General features: G+C 42.8%; 1 protein-coding gene across 2 annotated transcripts in view; it reads left to right on the forward strand.

Annotated features, from left to right (window-relative positions):
• Nucleotides 1-23,559, forward strand: part of PREX1 (phosphatidylinositol-3,4,5-trisphosphate dependent Rac exchange factor 1) — a 142,549-nt gene that overhangs the window by 70,861 nt on the left and 48,129 nt on the right. For both annotated transcript variants that reach the window (XM_027697302.1, XM_027697303.1), the window contains exons 6-11: nucleotides 7,725-7,886; nucleotides 11,755-11,888; nucleotides 15,135-15,250; nucleotides 16,194-16,343; nucleotides 19,484-19,631; nucleotides 23,133-23,233. In XM_027697302.1, coding sequence (XP_027553103.1) covers nucleotides 7,725-7,886; nucleotides 11,755-11,888; nucleotides 15,135-15,250; nucleotides 16,194-16,343; nucleotides 19,484-19,631; nucleotides 23,133-23,233 — 811 coding nt within the window. The remainder of the gene's footprint in view (nucleotides 1-7,724; nucleotides 7,887-11,754; nucleotides 11,889-15,134; nucleotides 15,251-16,193; nucleotides 16,344-19,483; nucleotides 19,632-23,132; nucleotides 23,234-23,559) is intronic.

Raw genomic sequence — 23,559 nt, forward strand, 5'->3', positions numbered from 1 at the left:
ATATTTAAATTATAATTTCCATCCAACTGCAGCTTTCAGAGCCAGATTTTCAAAGCGTGTCTTTCCTACAGGTGCAGTCATTCCTTTGCCTACACAGTTACCTAAAAGCAATCTTTGAGCAGTTTTATCCCAAAATTTCCTGAACCTTTTGGATGAAATCAAGAAATCACTGTGTTAGCACCCCATATTTCTTACCTTTTGCTCTGTGTCCTTGATGAGCTGGTGGTAGCTCTGAAGTCAGTGTAGTTTCACATGTTGGTCTGACCCTGCAGGGTGGAGACCATCAGTCATCTCCTGAGCATGGTTTGGGGATCTCTGCTCTAAGCCATGCACGTGCATGGCTGTCTTAGAGAACTTCCTCTGTTACTTCTGCACCTCAGTGCCTCTGCTTTTTCTCTTTTTAGCATTGCTGTGCTGCTGAATCACCCGTTGCTAATTAGGCCTGCTTAATTTCTAAGATCTTTGAGAAGCATGATTGAGTGCTAGGCTTCTATCAGTTTGGATAATCTGTACACCTTTCTGTCTCCTGACAGGAGCTTGACTGGCAAATTAAAATTTCTGTGCTGTTTTAAAAGCTCTTCAAAATACTAGAATGACAAAAGCTGCCAATAATACAAATTCCTCTGAAATTTCAGGGATTTTACTCAAATCCCATGAGAATGCTGACTACAGAAACACACCTAAAAGAAATGCACACCTTTGATTACAAGGTAGCAGCATCATTGATGCAATGACATTTTGATGTTCTTCAGCTTAACTTTTCCCATTCCTTGGTGCCACTCTAGGGCAGGTCTTTCAGCAAGAACTCTGACCAAGAGTCTCCTGATGCTGCATCCCATTCTTCTATGGATTTCTTTTTGTGTCCAGGCCGATAGAAATGACACACTGTTCACCACTTGAAATTTCCTGGACAGGAAATACAAGCTTTTTAAAAAAGCTGAGGGGAATTAGGTTTTGATTAGGCAGCAAATCTGCCTCAGTCAGTGAGATTGTGCCATGACTAGAGGTTGTTCAGCTCAGAAAGTACCAGTGAGCATTAGAAGATGTGGTGGATTCTGAGTCTGGAAGGTAGTGAATTCACAGTGAATAAACTGTGTCCTGTTCAAGTCTTGTTTGATGCTTTCTAGCACAAAATTATCAGAGTGGACACAAATGTCTCAGACATTAGAACAGCTCAGGGAAAATACAGGCGTGTTCTGTTCATGCCCAGGAAAATGGAGCTCTAAAAAAAGATAGATTTAAAAATAGCACAACCCTCAATTTAAGTGTTTGCTCTCCCTTTGCTGCTGAACTGCAGTTATTGCTCCTGAAATAGCTGTTTTGTATTCATGGGGATTGGATCTTATTTTATCTAATTCCCAGGGCAAACAGATACTGTTGATTCCAACTGATGAGAGAAGCCATAGACCAGAGCTAGCCTACTTTCCTCTCTTACCTTTGTATTTAGCAAGAGTTTGTGAACATCCAGATTTTCTGGTAACTTTGATATGACCTTGTTTAGCATAAGTATTTAGTGCAGCTGAGTAGTAGGTTTGGTAAAATTGGTATCCACCATGGAATTCAGACTTGTCTGTGTTTGAAAGCCAACCAGAGTGGTAGAGCAAGGCACATATTTTAAATGCTGAACTATTTTTTATTAATATCTTATGTGAGTATTCCTCTTCAGGATAATAGCATCTGGCATGGAGTTGATTTGGGTTACTTAATGAAGAATAATAGGCTGGAATATCTCCAAGTGCCGACACACTTTGGGCGTATATTACAATAATTTCCAAAACTGTATGGCATCCTGCAACTGGTGACCTTATATTTTTCATCCTCTGAGGAAGCTATTTGGGTTTTTTTGACTAGCAAATGGTGGAGACAGAACAATGATTCAGATGATGATGATTGATAAACTTCAGTTCTATTTACAGTTTCCCAGTTTTTGTGGCTCAAACTTTGCAGCTTTGGAGTGGCTGACTGTAAACAGTTTTTGGGTTTTTTTTGGTTAGGTTTCTGGTTGTGTTCTTTTCTGGTTGTTTGGGGTTTTCTTTTGTTTGTTTGTGTTTTTTTTTTTTTTTTGTTTTGTTTTTGTTGTTGTTGTTGTTGATTTTTTTTTGTTTGGTTGGTTTTTTGTTTTTTTTTTGAGTTTGGACATTTTGGTTGCTTGCTTTCTGTCCAATTTGCAAGCCTTTTATATGGTTTGAAGGCTGAGACTCCAACCTAGCTATGGCATTTCATAATCTCTGTACAAATAGAGAGGTAATGACATTAATATTTTTGACCCTAATGCAGTTCTTACCTGCTTCAGACAGCATGCAAGAAAATTCGTGTAGAATTTGCTGGTCAGTAAATCACTTCCTTCGAATTGAGAAAGGGGCTTGGACCAGGCTCAAGCAAAACAAAACTGCTGGGCCTTGTCATTTGGGAAGAGGAGAGGAAGCAGAGGCAAAAGGATGCACAGACCTTGAGGGCATAAACTGTGTGAGCCACTGGGAAGCAGCACGGGGGTGCTGCTGGAGAACTCCCTGGTGTTCCAGCAGAATGGTTTGGATGAAGGCAGCTCTGTCCCACCCAGGGTAACCTGGGGGACTCCAGCAGCCAGTCTGAACCCTACAGCTGAAGAGTAAAAGCAGCTGTTCTGTAAACCAGTCTCTGAACAAAAATAGCCTTTTTTCCTTAATAAAGAGCGTTTATGTCAGCCAGGAGCAAACCCTGGGGGAGTGGTGATCATGAGTTAATCACACCATCGGGGTGGGGATTAGGCACTCACTTGTGTCTCCTTCCTCCCAGCAGTGGAGGAATGTGCAGCACATGATTGTAGCACCCTGAGGCTCCTGAGAGCCCCGAGCTGTCACAGGGCCTGTGCCCTGTCTGAGCCCTCTTCTGTTAAGGAATTGCTCAAACTCCAGCCAGAAATGCACATTCCACCTCTGATCCTTTAAAAATATCTGTGTGTACACAACTCCGGGGACGATTAGGGCAGTAATTATGTATTGCTTCATGTGGGGAAGAGTCATTGGCCCTGGGAGGGGAAGAAAAGCCTGGATGGAAAGAGCAGTGACCAGATTCAGAATCCCCTTGGAAAGGAAAGCCCAGCAGTGAGACACACATTAGTGAATTACTGCCTGGACTTGGAAAGGGAAGGATGGGAAGCTGGTGTGTGGATGCAGAACAGGATGAAGGAAGATTAACTCCCTGTCTCCCTCCTCTCCTTCTCCATTCCTTTCAGAGCTATTCAAGAAACAGAACCTTCTATTTTTCTACTTGGCCATAATTGAATATATTTATCTCTGGAGGTTTGGCTTTCTTTCCCCCCCCCCCCAAGAAAAGTGGTGTTGCTCTCAGATTCATGATATTGTGTGGTTAAATCCAGCTCTCTGTAGCACAGCATTAAAAACTGTCAATGCCCTACAGAGCTGTAAGGAACACTGCCAATTTATAAATCATACTGCTGTCTTCCACACATTCTATATATAACCACAAATAGCTGCTAATATTTATAAAACTGGAAACATGTTTTTGCTGCATTTTAATTTAGCATGTATCGTAGGTTTGATGGCACATTAAATCTAATCTATTTTATCTGATTTATCATTGCTTGTCAAGTATTTGCCCTGCAGAGACATTGACATAAATTACAAATTTTAAAAATATGCAGAATTAAAAAACTAATGTGATTGGCAGTTACACAGATGAAACTTGATGTAACATTTATTTTCTGATTAGTTTGAGTGTAAAATAGATTTTAATACAGGCATATATTACAAACTGTAAAATACAAATGTAAAACTCCCAGTAATATTTATATTCACTGAAGGTGGTTTGGGTTTTTTGTTGGTGTTTTGGTTTTTTTTAACCACATTTTGGAGCTGAACTGTTAAGTTACACAACTTTTTGAACTGCTCAGCACAGAAATGAGTTGTATTTGCTCTCTCTGGGAGCTGAGGGCTGGGGCTCTGTGGCCACACTCTGTGCATGCCCTGGGCTGGGCTCAGTCCTGGCAGCAGGGATTGCCCCACCCGGGGCACAGTGGCAGCATCCATCACACAAAACCCATGGTAAGCCATGTCTGAGTGTTCTCAGGAGAGTAAAGATGGGAGGAAGGAATTTCTAAAATACAGGAACTTGTAACTTGCAGCTGCAAAGCGTGTTTGAAGTACACCAGCAGTCAGTGTCGTGTGGCAAGGGAGGACATGGGGAAGGGTGACAGAGACTTCTTAAAAAGAGGTCAGTTAAGCAGAATAACATCCTTTTTTCTAGGAAATACTGAAATTGCGTTTACATTAAAACCCTCTCTTGTTTCCTCTGCCCACCTGTATTGTTTGCTCATCATCCCTCCTGCCACCTCTTGGCATCTTCCTCTGTGAGGTTCTTCAGCACAAGCAGCAAATAGACAAATGTATGAGCAGATGATGTGTCTTACTTCTTGTGATTTAGTTCCTATATTTAGATTCTGTAATGTTTGGAACTCTTTTAGCTTTAAGCTATTTAAAGCAGTATCTGAGACTGAAATACTTCAGTTGGAGATGTTTTTACTCCAGTGCATAATCCAAACCTGGCCTTTGTGATTAGAGGGGCTGCAGATGTCCTGCCCTCCTTCCTGGCACTGTTCAGGAGGACACCAGGGCTGGATGGAGATGTCTTGGAGTGCTCTGTTACTCCCTTTGTAAAGTGAGTTGTGTTCTGTGTGTAGGTGTTACAAGTGACACAATGTCAATCTCCACAGCTATGAAAGAGGCATGAAATAAAGGGAAAATCCTGTGCCCAGAGGGCACAGTTCCCATTTCCATCTTAATTCTTTAAAGAACAAAGATAATCTCTTTTTCCCAGCTTGTGATACAGAATACCTTTGCAGATCTTTTTCCCCCAACAAAGAAGAGAGAAAAGCGTGTTTTATGAATTTTTTAAAGAAACTCTTTGCAAGGAATAGTTTTCTGCAAGTGGCAGGAACCTCATTTCCTGCCATATTAGTGCACCAGTTGCAATACATGAGATAGTAATTCCAGACAGCAGTATCCATGGGCTTTGTGGGGGACAAGGCAGTCATACCAAAGGTTTGCCACCTGGTCTGTCTCTCAGCTGCCTTTCAAAGTGTTGCCAAATGCTCTCAGAGTTTGCACATCATAAATGTGTCACGGACAGGAATCAGTCCCCGGAGCTCCCTCCCTGTGTTTGGGAAGTGCTGAGCTCTGCTCCTGTGGGCAGTGGCACTGTCAGGGCAGCACCACTTGTCCTCATGGCTGGGGAGGGGCAGGTTCTCTGAGGGCTTTTGATGCTTATGCTGTTGGGACAAGTGGCAGCCCCAGCCAGTGCTATCCCTGCCCTTCCTGGCCTCCTCTCCTGCTCCTGGGGTGGGATCACAGCAGGATGGAGTGGGGGAGATGCTGTTTGTCGCAGCAGAGGCCTGCTCTGAATGAAGAGATCTCTCTCTGTGTCTTGGGGTGTTTCTGAAAGGGACATTTAGACAGTGCTGGTGTGTCCATACTGTTTCCAGTGCAGTGTGGGTGACACTGGAGCTGCAGACCTTCACTGATTTTTACTGAGAATCCTCTGTACTGGAAGCATGGAGCAGAGGGTAATGTCCTCAACATGCAACACCTCTCTTGGCCTTCTCTTCAGCAAGAGTAGAGTAAAAACTTCCAGAGGGAATGTTATTTGTGGTATCAACTGACATTTGTAGCAGCAAACCTCCTTTTCCTGTCCATGTGTTACTCACTCTGTGTATCACAGAGTTTAAAATCATTAACTCCTCTCTCTTAGTGGGATTCCCAGCTGCCAGCACATCACCCATCCATCTCCTGTGTCATCCATCTGACAACAACCACTGTCAGTCTCCATGTATGATTTTCTGAAAAGAAAAATTGTGGCTGTGAATAAATTATCAAAATACTGAATCTGTTAAAAAATGGAATTGCTTTATTTCACTGGACAAGCATCAACGTTCCCATGCATTCATTTGGGCCTTTCTGTCTCCGGGATCTGTCTGTGTGGGAATGAGAGCACCTCCCATTGCCACATGTTGATTCTCATGAGACCTGTCACTTGCATTGCTTAAAGGAGCACCAGTGGCCAAGTAGTTTAATCTCAAGATGCAGATTTCACTCTAAAAAAGGGAGAAGTTAATAAATAAATAGTTAGAATACATGGTACTTCTGTAATACTGGGTCTCAAGTTTACTAGTGCTAGTGATTTAAGTCTTGCTCCAACTAGTATGGGGAAGCAGGGAGGAAGCACTGAGAGGGTTTGTGCAAAGACAGAAGTGAATCTGTACTGCTTTTAACTCCAGCTTTCTCCTTTCAGATATGCCTTGCAATGCTGCTGGTGTCTGAGCACCTCAGTGTGTAACTATTTATTCTACAATTACTCCTGCTAGTAGAAAAGTACAGCTGGGTTTGCACAAACCTGTCACATGCTGAAGGTGACTTCTGTCTGAAGAGCTTTGCAGAGCAGATCTGTGAATCTACAATAGCACAGAGAAAGTTCCTTGATTTAGCAGCTCAGTGTCTGGCTTAGTGAAATGATTGGATTAGCAGCTGTTAGAGTCACTGTAAGTTAATGCTGCAGCAGAACTTGCCCTTCAGCACACTGCCCTCCACTCTGTCAGGCACGTAACACCAGCCTAAAGGGCCCAGTCAGTGTGATCTTGAGGTGGAGTTTGGTCAGTTTAGGAGCAGTGCTGGTCTTGCAGGATGTGTGAGCAGCTCAGGTGGGGCAGGCCCCAGCAGTGCTCAGGATCACACCGGGACACAGAGGATGTCAGTGCTGAGCAAGGCAGCACAGCACAAGGGTCTTCCAGTTAGTGCCAGAATGGCAAAATCCTGTGTGGTGAAGAGACTTGCTGAGGTTAATGTGCTGATGTGGGGAAGCAAAAGACAAACCAGATTGTGGGTTAAGGCTGGTTGGAACTGATGACAGGCATTTGGGGGTTGTGAGCACTCCTTTGGATGAGCAACATCTGCAATAGGCTGTGTTTGCCCTTGGCTGTGGGAACTGTGGGTTGAAGCAATCCAGCTACATTCAGATCACAGTGCTGTGCTCTCTGGCTAAATCCAAACTCATTCTTGTATCTTGTGCAAAATGATGTGATGCAGCAGCACAGGACCTTTAAACAACCAAATAACATATTGAGGCGAAACAAACATAGTGAGAAAGTTAAATGTTTCAGGCAATTTAAAAATGTGGGTCTTAAACACCATATCATGTATCCAGATAAAATTACCAGCCTTATTTTAGGTTTCTTTAGTGTATTCTTGTCTGATTGTGGCTGACTGTAAAATACTATTGGTCTAGAAGAATGATTGTGAGTTGACAGTGGTTGTGCCTTTTGCCAAACTGGTTAATATTGTCAGATCCCAAGTCTTCCCTCTGCTGTTTTTCAGAGGACAGGTTTTAACTGTTGTGCTTTGAAACAAGTGAAGCAGAGACCTTGTTTGTCTCTGTTAGAACACGTGGCCTAGCCTTCTAAATATATAAACATAAAGCAAACACGTTACAGCTAAACGTATTTGGCTTGAGCTCTCTTAATTTGGCATATTTAACATAAGCAATTACTCCATTTATTTCACAGCATTCCTATTAAACCTGTGCAGATGAAGAACAGAGAACAGCATCTACAGTAAAATACCCCCAGATTCTCTTTAATTTGCAGTGGTTCTGGCATTTTCCTACAGGATTGCTCACCAATGCTTGTACCTTTCCATGAACCACTTCTAAGTTTCATGTTTTCTCTTTTTTTTAAGGAATTAGCTAAGAGGACTCCCTCTAAGCATCCTGATCACCCAGCTGTCCAGAATGCTCTGCAGGCAATGAAGACAGTCTGCACAAATATCAACGAGACCAAGAGACAGATGGAGAAGCTGGAAGCCCTTGAACAGTTGCAGTCCCACATTGAAGGATGGGAGGTAGGATGCAGGATCAGGAAGCTCCCTGGGGGCTGGAGTTTAGTGACTCATGCTGTATGCAGGGATTTCTGTTTCTTACGTGATGTGTGAGTGCTCTTGAAGGTGTGGGCAGCATCACTGAGGAGTTTAGAATTTGTTGTTTATTTTGGGTGTGCAGGCTGCACACAATTTGTAGCAGAACAAATGGATTATGAAAGAAGGGTGTTAGGGCTAGAATGGACTGACATTTCAAATGGTCAGATCACCCTTGAAAGGCAAATAGATCCAGAAGATGAAATCAGGACTGGTCTAAATAACAGAAGGTTCTTTTTTCATTCCTATAAGCCTTTAGTTTTTCTGGGAGTTTTGAAACTTATTTCACTTAACTTCATATGGATATTCTGTGTAAAAGATAAGGTTTGGATTGGCAAGCATTGGATTGATCTCTTTGTGTTTACTCTGTTTACTCACAGATGTGTTTCTAGTGATGTGTTTGTCAGTAGGTGGTTCTGTGTAGGTAGAAGCATTTTCTATGGACGGGAGAAAAATAAGAGAGAGAGAAAACTAGAATGTGAAGCTTGGGCGAAGAGGAGATCTGGAAAATCCAGCAGAAATAGTGGGAAGTCAGGATGTTGTGCAGAGGATTGGCAGCTTATCTTGTGATGATTTTGGCTGAGGCCTTGGGTCAGTGGAGCTGGAGGGCTCTGGGAGGTTCTCCATGGGGAGTCCGTGGTGTTAAACAGCCTCATGGAGAGAGTGGCGTTGGCCTTTAGGGAGGGGGATGTTCAGAGTGTCAGGGCTGATCACTGCCAGCTGAGGACATTTTGTCAGGGGTCATGTAAGCTTCCTCATGTTTGGACTCCTGGGTGCTCTCCATGACTCTCTTCGGGTTGTTTTTTATTTTTCATGTATGTTTTAAACCTTGCTTGTTTTTTCCCTGAAGGATGTTCTTGGCATCCAGCTAAAGACACGAGAACAACCCAGATATCCAGCTGTGTAATTTTTGGATATCAAGCTCAGCAAGCAAAGTTGTACAATGTTCTATGTAGCAAGACTTCTAGAAGCATTGAAACATTTCAGGTTCAATGCAACTCCTGGGTCATCTAGGCAAGAGGCATGGTTTGAACTCTGAAACATGACTATTACAGTGTCTATGATGCCATAAATAGTCATATCCAGACTTACTGTTTTTTTTTGTTTTGGTGTTTTGGTTTGGTTTTTTTTAGGGTTTAACTTATCTACAGCAATATTCTGGGGCTAAAAACCCTTTAAATTTGTTTCTATACAAATTTTTGTAACACAGACACACTCAGCTCAAAATTTCTAAACAGAAGTGGTTTTTCCCTCCCAGTTAGCTGTGGAACATTTCTAAACTGTTCTAGTGGCATGTTGAAAGGAAAACTTACTTTATACATCACAGATAGATGGTGGATATAATAATATAAATACCATGATGGTATTTTTTTTATAAATGTAAAGAAATTGGAAAAGAAAATTTGTAAAGAAGTTTGAAACTGATTGACAGTGTCTAGTCTGCACAGTGCAGGGGTCTTACAAATTAGGACTCTAGAATAAAGGGCTGTGTTTATAAATAACTGGTTTTAGTGCTTTCAGATATGTTTCACAGTTTATTCCTAATGAGAAGGGTTCCTAGTTTCTATTTTGGAAAGCTGCAATTCTGAATTAAATACATTTTTAGATTAACAATACAGTGTTACAATTAACAATAAGTCGCAGAGCTGACTGTAGGAGGAAGTCTATAATGCAAATTTATGCCTATTTTTAGTTTATGTGATGGCAGTCTCTCCTGTGAAGTAGAAAGTTTCCCTTTTCTGTTAGCATGGATATGGATTCTGAAGCACTGGTGCCCTGTCTGTATGGTTATTTACCATATGTACTTTGCAACAAGGCCTCCAGCTTCCAGCTTTTTCAGTCCAAGGATCTGAATTGTCTAAAAGAGGTGAAGATCAGCTTACTTAGGATCAAGTATTCTACAAATATAAGACACACAGCCTGAATGTGGGGAGTGTGCCAGCAGCCCAGCAGGAGGGTTGTTCTAAATGGGAAGTAGGTAGGCCAACAGCAAACAGGAAATGCACTGACTGTGTTTAGATACCATCATGATGGGTCTGATGGAAAAATAAAGATTTGTAGATTTTAAAGTGAGAAGCAACTGTTTTAGTCATTTGCTTTACTTCCTGCACAAAATAGGTCAGATAATTTTACCCAGTGATTCTTGTGTCAGTAAAAGATTGATTTCAATTACTGATGTCACTGTACTTGTTGCTTTTGCTGTCTTTGGGTGTGTTTTGGAAAATTAGCTACTTGATCTTGAGGTGCTCTGGAGTCTTGATTTCTCCATGGGCAAACCATGTGAGGAAGATGCTTTTCACAGTCAGTTGGTTTCTGTTCCTATTTGTGTGTGTTCTAATAGGCTTTTGGGGTCATAATTCTAAAATAAGCGATTTCTCCTGGACACAGTAACAAGTCATTTTCAAAATAACAAGTTCTCTTTTCTGGATGTGTATTAAGTATTTCTACAGAATGATTAAAAAACTAAAAGAATATCAGACAGCAGATGGAACTATTGCATCTAGCTAGTTCTTGCATCACTCTATCCAGAATGTATAGAAAGGCAGATGTGGAGCACACAAATTGGTGCTGCATCCTTGGCAGCCTTTGAAAGCTCTGGGGCCCCAGCACAGGAAAGACATGGACCTGTTGGAGCGAGTCTGGAGGAGGACATGGAGGTGATCAGAGGCTGGAGCAGCTCTGCTGTGAGGAGAGGGTGAGAGAATTGGGATTGTTCAGCCTGGAGAAGAAGAGAAGCTTCAGGGTGACCTAATTGTGGCCTTCTAGTGCCTGAAGGGAACTCACAGGAGAGATGGAGAGGGACTATTTACAAGGGTGTCAGGACAGGGGGGAATGGCTTCCCGCTGACAGAGGGTAGGTATAGATTACATATTAGAAAGAAATCCTTCCCTGTGAGGGTGGGGAGGCCCTGGCACAGGTTGCCCAGAGAAGCTGTGGCTGCCCCATCCCTGGAAGTGTCCAAGGCCAGGTTGGACGGGGCTTGGAGCAACCTGGGCTAGTGGAAGGTGTCCCTGCCCATGGCAGGGGGTGGAATGAGATGATCTTTAAGGTCTTTTGCAGCCCAAACCATTCTATGATTCTATGAAAGAATAGTGGCTTCCTTGTTAACTAAAGAACTGTAGAATCACTTTTCCTAGGAATATTCAGAGTAACAGTTTGGGGAGTAGATGTCTGTGAGTGCTCTCCTGTGTTTCTCAGGTTCTGGCCGTGCTCCCAGGCTGCAGTGTCTGAGCATCAGCTCAGGTCCCTGGGATGGCTCAGTGTGCAGGGCTCGGCCTCTGCTGCCCGTGGCTGTGGGGCCAACTGCTTATAAGGACTCCAGAAAAGAGAGACCTGCATGTCCTCCTAACAAAAGAGCTGGAGAGACACCTCTCTAGTGAAAGGAGTTCTCAGATGGTGGGTAGGGATGTGTGTCAGTGTCAGAGCTACCATTACTCTTCTAGAAAGCTTTCCTAAAGCATCACTGTGATGTTTGCAATGGTAGCTCAGGGTATGAAGGGAAGACTCATGGTCTTGAGAGGCTCACAGTACAGCTGCTTTGAGAGTGAAAGATCTCTTCGGGACCACAGTCCCCATTTGTTTAATGGGGAAGATTTATTGTAGTGTATGAAGACTCAAAATAAATATTTCTAAAGAGAAAACATGATGTGTTTAGCCATGTTAAGAAATTGAGGCGTTCCTCCTTAGGAGTGCATCATTTATTTCACAGTTTAATGACATGCAGATAAAATAACAGCATTTGTGGACTCACAAAATAAAGTTAAAAATAAACAATATCTCTTTTTTTATGTTTCAGGGATCAAATCTGACAGATATCTGCACACAGCTCTTACTGCAAGGGACTTTGTTAAAAATCTCAGCAGGAAACATCCAGGAGAGAATGTTCTTTCTGTTTGATAATCTGCTGGTCTATTGCAAGAGGAAATCCAGGTGAGTCCCTCTGTATTTTCAGGTTTATAAGGGAACTATTCAGATTTGTCAGGAGAAGGTGTGACGAGTTACTGACCATTCCCTGTTGCTCTGTAGGGCTGAGTCACAGGTGGGACCCTCCTGTTCTTGACTGTTGCTATTACTTAGGCAATAGGGAAGAGAAATCACTATGTGGTAGATAAATATTCCAGGCAGTAACAGAGTCCCCCCCTGAGAAGTCCAAAGAAAGGAGTTACAACAGTGCAGCAAAAGCACAGGGTGAGTTGCAGCTGAAAAGCTTCCCAGGGCAGGTGGGTCTTCAGGAGTGATGTGAAAGTGCCAACTTTCATTGTGAGATTATTCCAAGCAGAAGAGGGTGATGTGCAAAATGATCTAAAGCCAAGCAAGAGGAGAGTGGAAGACTAACATGACATGGATGCAGGGCCCAGGGGAGTGAGGAAGAGATGAAGATTTGCAAGCTGCTGTCAGTGTTTGCAGCCCATGTGCTCTGTGCGTTGTCTTCCTGTCCTGTCCTAGTGACAGTTTGTGCATCATGCCTCCTAAGAAACCTTAATTATTATTAACACCTACTGCTTGTTATTAAAATAGCATTGGCAGAGTGGAGGGCAACTTGCTTCTGCAATTATTCTGTGTTTTAGTTCCTGAGCTTTTCACCTCCACAGCTCCAGTCTCATGTCTTGGTCTGTTCTCAATTTACAATGCATTCTCTACACTCCCTTCTCTTCTTCTTTCCTTTCCTGTAGTATTCTCCTCCTGGTTCAAGTTATGCTTCCTTACTGGTGATGGCCAAATGGAATGGCAAACCTAGCTAGAAATTCTGTAAAACTAGTGTTCTCTCCAAAGAAAATTCTCATATCTCAAAATTCTCCCCCCCTTTTTTTATTTGTTCAGTGGAAAATTTTAGAACCATTAAACTGGGAAAATTAATTTCAGTAATTAAGTTCAGACTTTTTGTGTGTATAATGCTGAATCTATACAACATAAATACAAATTATTAGGTGACATCTACATTAGAAATTATTAGAATGAAATATGTTTGAATTAAATTTAGAAACATATACGCCATGTGATCTTATGTGGCTTTTAATGTTATCTACCTGAAGCATTCTGACTCTGAAATGAAGTAAGGGAGAGGACACATTTCATTTGGACACTTTACCAGATTTGTCAAAATGAAAACTTCTATGTGGAACAGAGTTCAGAAATTTGTGTGTTTTATAACAGAAAACTATTCCTTAAACAAACCCCAAACAGTTAATTTGATACTAATCTTCTTCTTCAGAGCTCTTTGAAGCTGTTTTTCTAGTCCTGTTTGTAGTTCAGGTCAGCCTGGCTCCAGCACTGGCCAGGCAGTTTTCCCAGAATACTAAGATTTAGAAAACAAAGTGTTCTGCTGCCTTTTAAGCAGAACTTTCTTTTTGTGCAGGAGACATTACCGAGCTCCTCTGTCATTTGGCTTGATTTTGGAGGAGGCTGGTGTAACATTTGGATTTTCCCAAGGGATCAATATTGTTTATCTTTGTCTGACAGTGCAGCTTGAACTGATGGATGTTCAGAGTCTGATTTCCATTAAAAAGCATAATATTTCATTAAGTCTACTGGGAATTGCCTAATGTAAAAGATATATTTAGATCACTGAATGACTTTAATTTTGGATATTTCTGCTCTCTAGCTGCTATTTATAATTAGTCCAGGATGGAAACCAGTGTCTTTTCCTTCGTGCTGTTGTGCCCAGTGGCTGCTTGACAAACAGTGACATGTTAGTGGGACATACCTTAAAAAAACCCCAACCCCCCAAAAAACTGTCTGTCTGTTCCTATTTGGGATTGAATAACTTGGTTCTCATCTCACTTGTGCTGTACTAACTTGTAGAAATCGCTGGAAGCAGAATTCAGACCTCAATTTTTGATAAGTAGTCAATGCAGCATTCGAATCTGGACATCATATTTTTTCACAATATTGTAAGTTAGAAGTAGTGTTGTCGAGACCAGTGTAAGCTCTGTTTAGAACTGGAATTAGATCTGTGATTTTAGCTCTAAGACTGCAATCACTCTTTCTGCAGAAGCTTAGGGAAGTCTGGCAAACTGATGACATAGATTTTCAGGGCTGAGTATTGTATTTTTGTTTTTAGCAGGATCACAGACTGCTGTTTAAATTGAATCCTGATGTCAGGAACAATATGTTTCATGTGGGGAAATAAGCTGAGTGTTTAAAGGGTTTCCCTAGGGCTGCCAGGACAGCTTTTCTTTTGCCTTCCACAGTCATCTTTAGGAAATGATCCAATAGCTCCAAGATCTCAGTCCCTGTCAGCCTGATTGGATGTAAATATGTGGTCATCACCAATGTCTATTTGTCACTCAATCTGGTTGTAAAAGAAAAAAATGTTTGGGAAAACTTGGTGATTCTCCTCTCACCTCAGTTTATCGTAGGTGTTTAACTGACAAGAAATTTTCTCCCCTGCTGTTTTCAATTGCATTATTCTTTGAATCTTGTGAGCTCCTGGCAAGTTGCCCCAGCATTCCCTTCACTGACCAGAGTTTGGACACCTGCCACCTCCTAATGACCATTGACCAGTTGTGTTTTGGTTCACATAGCGGGGTTGTTCTTGGATATTAAGCCTCAGCAGGTGTCACTTGGATGGTTTTAAACCTGTTCTAGACATAAAAGTCAGAACACAACTAGCAATGAAAAAGTGCTTTCCTGAATTTTTTACAAGAAACTTCAACAGAGGCACCATAAAGCTTATGGATAAGAATGTAAACTTGGGTGCAAAATTGCCCCAGCAGGAGCTTCCCATGCAGTGACAGGTAACACACATGACAGGCCATGTGCCACTGGCCTCTTTACGTGGTTCATTTCATAGTTGAAGCTTGGTACCTACCACAAATTGATCAAAGCTTTAGGCAAACCAAGGAGGCAAATGTAAGGTGGTGTCAGATAATACTGCAGTTGTCATCCCAAGGCCACGTGCTGTTCAGTTGTCCTGGCATTTGAATCAATCTTCAAGAATGTAAACCTTGAAGGTACCCCCATCTTCACATAACCTGGCACAATAAACTCGTTATCACTGTGCTGACACTGGTGCACCCTTAGCTTTGGGAGCTGTTTGAGTGTTCCAGTTATTTAAAATACCACCAACCACTACACTGGAATCATCTTTTAACAGTCATACCTCAGACTGCTTTGTTAATATACATATTACACTGTTTGCTTATGTGTTGCTAACAGTCTAAATCCTAATTGCAGAGTTACTGGGAAAAAAACATCTAAAAGGACAAAGTCAATCAACGGGTCCCTTTATATCTTCAGGGGCCGAATAAATACAGAAGTCATGGAGGTAGAGAATGTGGAAGATGGAACAGGTAAGAGACCAAATATTGTCTTTTAATAACACAGTAAGTTTAGATCTTGTGTTGGAAGTTGGTGCAGAAGTCCTTGTCCGTCTCCTTTAATGAAATCTGAAGTAATCTATGGAACCTGTGGTGCCTTCATTATTGGACCAACTTGTATGGTTGAAAGACTGGATGTGCTTTCAGGCACTAGTCCTTCATTCTGAAATGACCTTCTGAAGAGTTTGCAGAAGCTTGTCTATTTTTACTCCTTATCCGAGTTAATTTAATAAAAGATACTTTTATCTCCTTTCCATCCTTTATTTTCTTACATCTTAAGCCATTACAGCTATAATAATAGAACTTCTGGATTTTCTTCTCATTTAGAATGTTACTAAATATTAGTCTTAGCATCAAATCAGTAGCATGGAATGTGGCCATGAACAAAGTGTGGGAATGGCAGTTGTGTTTTGATTCTGGTGTCCTGACACAGGCAGGAAGACTGGGTGGCTTTCTGATTTCATCCACACCAGCCCCTGCTCCTATTGTAAAAAGTCAGGAATTAATATTAGGTCCTTCAAACAGCTGACACCTAAAGAGTTCCCATGTCCTGTGGACAAAAGTCCTTACAGTGCAAGAAGTTAGTGTGTGCTCAGAAAACTCAGAACAAATAACCTGAACAAACATCATAAACTTTTTCACCGATGTCATTGTATTTAAAAGACTTTAGTAGTTCTTCTGAGGCGAAATCATCAAGTGTCACCCTGAGGACTGAAGCATTCAGTCAGTTTGAGCAGCCTTTGGACACTTGTACTTCCAGAGGGGTGAGCACTGCAGGTCCCATGGGCAGTCAGGGAGAACACCTCAGAAATCCAGGTCTGCACAGAAGACATTTTACCCACCGTGTTCCCCCTGGGTTGGTGGAAGGAGCAGAACCTTCTGTTCACCCTGTGCTTTGTGCTTTGGCCTCTTGCAGCAGATTATCACAGCAACGGCTACACGGTGACAAACGGCTGGAAGATCCACAACACGGCCAAAAACAAGTGGTTTGTCTGCATGGCCAAGACTGCAGAAGACAAACAGAAATGGCTGGATGCTATAATCAAGGAAAGGGAGCAGAGAGAGAGTAAGTGGATGGTGGATTTTGTGCTGCACTGAATGAACCTGTGTGCAAAAGAGAAATGTGTGTGCATGTAGATGGACCTGAGAAAAAGAGAAAAGCTTGCACTTGTTCCTCCATGGGCAGAATTAAAGCCTGTCCTTAATGACAAAGAACAGGAATTGAGAACAAATATTTCTGAATGTGTACTTTGGGGGAAATTTATCCAATATTTTCATTTACCAGAGCCAATTTCTTTGATGCATTGAATTACTGTGAAAATTTTACAGTGTTGTTACCATAGATTATAAAACATTTATAACCTACTTTGTCAGATATAAACCCCAATACACCTTCTGATAATAGCAAATGTAGATTGGGCATGGTGTAAATCGGAAAGAACTACCTGAAGGCAACATGGAAAATCAGTTTTGTTTTATCCTCACTGGTCTACTGAAAGGATCCTGATCTTCCAAGTTATATATTTTTTATTAAAATACATTGCTTGGCTCTTACTTTTACCCTCAGAGTGCTAAATCATCTCTCTAAGAGATGCAGCGAGTCTCCATTTGTCAGTGAGTTTGTGCTTTGGGAGGTCACAGCGTCCTGTGGGATTCCCCATGTGTCAAGTAAGGTGTGTGAGGGGAGAGATGGTTCAATAAGCAGTAAAAAGACAGGACTTGAAAAACAGACCATATTTAAACATGGGCCTTGCTGGAGAATGTGGGGAGGTGACTGAAATAAATACCAGGAAGGGAAAAGACCTGTTCATGAATAGGAGGTTTCTCAAGGTTTTCCATGCAACATTGGCCAGGAAGAGCAGGTTTTCTGATGCTTCTTGTCATGTAGTTTTATGGTGCAGCTGATGACAGGCATTTGGGATAAGCAGAGATTTTCTGACAGAGATTCCAGGCTTTATTGGAAAATATCCTTTGGATCAGAGTACTTGCAGAGTCATATAGTTCTCAGTGTTTGGATTAGAAAGCTTGGTGAGATTCCCATTTCTGTAGGATGAGGTGGATAGATTGTGCATTTCAGGCTGCCATTTCCATGGGGGAGCCTCAGGAATTCGGGGATGTGAGAGCAGCAGGGAACATGTCCTGTTACACAGGCTGCTTTCTGTCACGAGTCCATGTTGTGAATTAGCCTGAGCTCCACGTGCAGCATTCACAGTGAGTTGGACCAGTGCTGGGGAAGAAGAGGATGGAAGAATAATGGCAGTAAGCCAGGGGTTTGTGGAGCCAAAACCTTTAGCCAGATAATGGACACATAAAGGAGATACTGTATTTGAATGACAAATTGTTGTGCAAGTGTAATTTCTGGAATGTGCATTTCAAGCCTCTAAAACAAATGCATTAAGTGTTTTCAAAAAGCTAGAAGCAGCTCTGAGGGCTCAGAAGATTATTGATTCATTTCAATATCTTGCCATAAAACAACAGGACTTATCTGCAGTTAGGATGAACTCTTCTTCCTAAAAAATGTACAGGTTTCCTTTTGTAGCCTTGCACTGATCACTTAAATTCTGCCCAATGTCAGTCTCTAAAAATTAGGCATGCAAGTACAGGACCACTTCAGACTGCCTGTTTTCAGGCTGATCTTGGTGTTGTCTACAATCTGTGCCTCTGTTTTGGACTCCAGAGTTGCCCAGATGTACAAATTCTAGAGTAACTTTGCCAGAAAACTAAGCTGTGTGTTTGGACTAGAAAAGACAAAACATCTACAGCAGCAAAACAGCTTTTGTCATGTGCTGTCCTCCTAAAGCAATTTGCAAATCTAAAGGGAAGAGGGCCAGAAAATGCCAGTTGTGAGGATAGTTGTAATGTAGACACCTGCTGTTTTCAGAAATCGTCCTCCTGCCTGTAGCAATTTTCAAGTTAACATGAGCTGTGTGGGAACTCACACAAAGTGAATGTGAAATGTTCTTTGTATCCAATTATCTTTTATTCTTTAAATCATGCAGTATTTCTTTCAATGGCTGGGTAATATGATTGTCAAACTCTATTTTTCTCCTAAAGGTATTAGTAAAAAGGCTAATTAAGAAAGGATGAGAAAATAATGTTTTGATTTGTTCACAGATGTGAATTTGATTTCAGCAGTTTGTATTTTTGGCTTCAAGTAATAGAACACTCTGAAAGTCTTCTGCTCTTTCAAACATCCAGATGCCTTTAACAAGTCTTATGCTGGAAGTTATTTCAGGTTCACAGGTGAACTTGCAACAGGAAATCAATTTCAGAAGGTTGAGAATCACAGAATCAGAGAATGGTTTGGGTTGGAAGTGACCTTAAAGGCCACGTAGTTCCAATCCCCCAGGGGCAGGGACACCTTCCACTAGCCCAGGTTGCTCCAAGCCCTGTCCAGCCTGGCCTTGAACATTCCCAGGGATGGGGCAGCCACAGCTGCTCTGGGCAACCTGTGCCAGGGCCTCCCCACCCTCCCAGGGAAGAATTTCTTCCTACTATCCAATAGAAACCTTCCCTCTTCAGTTTAAAGCCATTCCTCCTTGTCCTGCCAATACATGCACTTGTCCCCAGTCCCTCTCCAGCTCTTCTGGAGCCCCTTCAGGCCCTGGAAGGGGCTCTCATCTCTCCCTGGAGCTTCTCTTCTCCAGGTGAACCCCCCCAGCTCTCCCAGCCTGGCTCCAGAGCAGAGGGGCTCCAGCCCTCAGAGCATCTCCGTGGCCTTCCCTGGACTGGCTCCAGCAGCTCCATGTTGTTCCTGTGCTGTTCCCAGGGCTGGAGCAGCTCTGCAGGGGGGTCTCACCTGAGGGGGCAGAGAGGCAGAATCCCCCCCTGCCCTGCTGCCCCCGCTGTGGGATCAGCCCAGGGCACGTGGATGGGGCACATCCAGCCTCTCCCCCACCAGCACCCCCAGGGCTGCTCTCAGTCCATTCTCCTCCCAGCCTGTGTTGGTGCTTGGGGTTGCCCCGGCCCACAAGTTAAAAGCTGCTTTTTGAAATGGAGAAGAAAAGCTGGGTCTCAGTGGTGCTGAACTCACCAATGACAGATTTGTACTCAGATAAAAAATGACCTAATTTCCCCCTTAAATGGAAAATAAGTCAGTTAATTTTTGTGTTTCCACCATTTTTTGCTGTTGGCTCAGCTTTTCACTTTGAGCAAATGCTTTATCTGATGTTAAAGATCTAAAGGAATTTCTGCTTTGTATTCCAGGTTTGAAACTGGGAATGGAGAGGGATGCATATGTCATGATTGCGGAGAAGGGAGAGAAGCTCTACCAAATGATGATGAGCAAGAAAGTGAACCTTATCAAAGACAGGAGGAGAAAATTAAGTACTGTTCCCAAGTGCTTTCTTGGCAAGTAAGTGGCATTTCGACTGAAAAGATCCTTTCATGCCAATTAAAATAATGGACTGGATATTCTGGGGATGGCATTGTGACGTCAGATCAGATGTGCTTTGGTACAGCTTCACTAAAAAAGCCCTAAGCCCCATTACAGTTGTGATTTATTAAAATTAACCATTGGTTTCTGCTTTACACCATGCACATTACACCGTGTGACAGCTCACTGATGTACAGTAACTCAGAACAGCTGCTGCAGGGCAGCAAAACGAGTAAGGAAAAACCCTCAACTCCCACAAGGTTGAGGCTGTAGGTGGCCTAACCTGTATCCTCTTTTGTGTACAACCAGTGCTTTCCAGGTGATGTTTAAATCCAGCAGAGCTGTGCAAGTCTCAGGATTGAATTGAGCAATTTACTTTCTGTCATGTGTGGTAGTTTTAGACACAAATGAAATTTTGTGCATCAGGCGACCTGATATGTTTGTTAGAAGTGTAGGGCTGTATTGGCTGGAAAAAACCCTCCTTGATTCAGGCTAGATATTACAAAATAATGACTAATTCTGAGGGATGACGTGTGTGAGGCAGCAGAGGAGACACCCTGTGGGCGACCCATCAGCAACTGGAAATGGCAGCAGTGGGGGAATGTCCTGCTTGGCACGTGGGGAGACAGGAGCTGCTGACCTGAGAAGACTTTTCCACCTCAGCTGCTCATGATTGCAGTGATCAGCTGTGGGAGAAAAAGAGTTCCAAGAGGCAGAGTATCCACTCATTTCCCTTCCCTCCCTTGGTCTCCCCAGGGCAGTTTGCAGCAGCATTCCCAGTGTACAGGGGGTGGAAATGTCTCCCTGCCTGACAGGAGGCAGACTGGGAGCATAGGCTGGTGATACAGAAAAAAAGTATCTTGATTTTTGGAGAATCAGTTGCTTTTTAGTTCTTCACAGACATGCCCCCACCCTCCCAGGTGATCTCGGATTAAGATTTTAGTTCTGATAGGGCATTTCCCATTTTCCATGCAACAAAAAGTACCAGATCAGGAACTTATGTTCTTCCAGTGCTTTTATGAATTCCCTGATATTTTACTTTCTTTCAAGTCTTATCCAGGATTTCCTGCTACTCCTTCTGCTTTTGAAATGTCTGTTTTCTTACAGTCTGTCCTGCTCAGTGCCCTCAGTTTGCTTGACAGCCACCTACCTTCCAGTAGTGAGGACCTGACCTAACTTTGCCTATGGCTGAGCCCAGACTGATACCTGCAGGGATCCTGATCTCTGACAAAAGGATTATTTCTCCTGATGTTCCAGCCTTCCCCACAGCAAATAACTCTGCTGATAGCTTTTCAGCAGTCACTTGTTGGTACAGTCCTGGGAAGTTGAGTGCAACTCAATGAGTGCATTCCAGTCATGACTGGCAGATTTTGTATAATTCCCAGAGCATTCCCTGGACAACGCATATTTGGCTGTGACCTGGGTTTTTTTGCAGACACTCCTACCTAAGGGAGTCACTAATAACTGGGAGATGGTGTCCTAATTTGCATGGCAGCACTGGGAAGAGAAGATACTCAGTTATCCCGGAGAGCTGTTTAGGACAAGATGAGAAAACAAATCAAGCTTTGCCATCCACTCTTTGAGTTGACGATTTTTTAGAAACAATCTGGCATATTCCTTGAGAACCTCTTGGAATGTTTCTGGGCTTACAAAGCCTTCAGAGCAAATGGTTACTGATTTTGCTTCTGAGTCAAATGTCCTGGTAGTCTTAAAGTAGCTCTTAAGAAAACCATCCCATGGCTGGAAAGCTGCAGGGCTGTGAGAATAGTGCTCAGTTATTTTCCTTTCTCTGCTCACCGTTTCAGACTTTAGGAAGACTGCCTTACATTTACATTCCAGATAAACTCCAGAGACACAGTTCTAAATAAAAGCAGCAGGAAAGCTAACGGGGTAACTTCCACTGAAGTTTTGAGCAAGTGTTTAAGTGCTATAAAGTGCCTGATGGGGAACTGTAGAGGCCCTGGGCATCCCCCTGGGCATCCCCCGTGGCTGTGGTCACTGGCACCAGGGCAGTGCTGGGGCCCTGCACAGCGTGTCTGCCTTGTGTCCTCAGTAGTGAGGCTGGAGGGTCATTCTTACTTCTCCTCTCTCTGCAGTTTATATTCTGTTTCAGCTTTTAAATACTTCTAGAAACAGTTCTGAATCACTGGGAAATTGAGAATGAGCTTTCCTTAGGAGACAGTGTCTGACTCATCACTACTGTGGCTTTGGGAGTTTTACAAAACTCTGCTGGTTTCCATGGGATTCCCCTGGCAGAGCTGAATAGATTCTGCTGCTTTTTCTACACCATGACAGCTACAGAGTAGCCCCTCAGCAAACTAAAGTTTTCAATCCTGAAGCTTTTTTTGTTATTCTAAAGACAGAATGCAAATACTACCTACAGCTTAGATGAGTCAGCACTGATAAATATGAAGAGACTAAAAATACTTCATTCAGAGCCCACAAGCAGAGACCTGGATACTGGCTTTGCTAAGCAGCAACACTCTGCACGTTGGCAAGCACCCAAGTGTTTTATTGAACTCACATTTCCCATATGTTGCTCTACTTTCATATACTCCTTTTGTTCTTCTGTATGACTTTAACACATTTCTAGTATAATTGCTAATTAACCTGGCAAACAGCTCAGTCCCCTGGGGCTCTGACAGGGCTGGATTCGTCAGGCTTGCCATGGTCGTTTTTTGTACTTACTGTTCCTAATGAGTAACATCCTACATATCTATCAATTTTTGGCTTTTATTTTGCCCATATGGGCCCCTCACCTCTCGCTCTGCCCCTCACCAGAGAGAGGTTTTGTTTCATGCTGCATGAGCAGACAGGCTTAGCATCTCTTGTCTGTAAATTAGAAGCATGATGTATGTATCTGCCAGGCACCACCTCCAGAAAATGACCTTAAATTAACCTGTCAGTGGGACTTGGGCTGTCTGTTACTGCTCTGTGCTTGAATTCAGCAGGTTGGATCTTCTGTCCTAAGTCCTACTGTGATTCCATTAAAACCAATGCAGTCACACCACAGGGCTGGGGACAGAAATCAGACCCAGTGAAGAAAGATGAGCATGTGTAACTAAGTCAAACCACAAACACTGCTTGGAGGGGTAGCTTGGAAAGAAGTAGCTGGGAAGTGAGGATACCCTACTGTTGAACTTGTTTGTAAGGTCATCAGTTAATCTTGCTTTCCTTTTTCCCCACGGATGTCTGGACTGCTCCATAAAATAAGGATTTGCAACATCTTTATAGATCCAGCCAGGTTGTCTCTCCTTTTGTTTGCACACTAACTATGAGCTAAGGGGAATGGTGGGGAAAGTCTGGATCTTCTGCAGAGCATTTCCTCCAGAAATGGAGGAAACCAAACCACAGAGGTACCATTGCTTACAACAGTTTTCACACTACTCCAAGGAGAGAGTCTCTGTGGCTGGATGGTGATTGCAGGGCAGGTCCCTGCTGTCACCCAGAGCTCAGGGTTTGTTCTGCTCCCCTTTGCAGCGAGTTTGTGTCCTGGCTCACGGAGATTGGAGAGATAAGCAAACCAGAGGAAGGGGTCAACCTGGGGCAGGCACTGCTGGAAAATGGAATCATTCATCATGGTGAGTGTGCTGTGCCATAAAGAGATGTCAGATTTCAGTAGTGCCCTGGAAGTGGGGATGGAAAATTGTCTGTAGCTGTTCACATGATGTTCAGATACTTTCGTGTGCCATACCCTTCAAATCCCCTAAATGTTTAATGATTTGGGGGATTAATTAATGGGAAAATATATGCCACAAAAACAGGATTTATTTGGTATTCTGAAAATATTTATGTCTGCAGTTGCTTGATTTCTCTGCAACATCTTATTTGGGGACTATATCAGGTGTACATTCCTTTGTACTGTGTGTGTTTGAAAACCTGTAGGAACCCATAAACACAGGTTTGC

This window comes from Neopelma chrysocephalum, unplaced genomic scaffold, assembly GCF_003984885.1.
Source record: "Neopelma chrysocephalum unplaced genomic scaffold, ASM398488v2 Primary Assembly neopelma1_119, whole genome shotgun sequence".
NCBI lineage: Eukaryota > Metazoa > Chordata > Aves > Passeriformes > Pipridae > Neopelma > Neopelma chrysocephalum.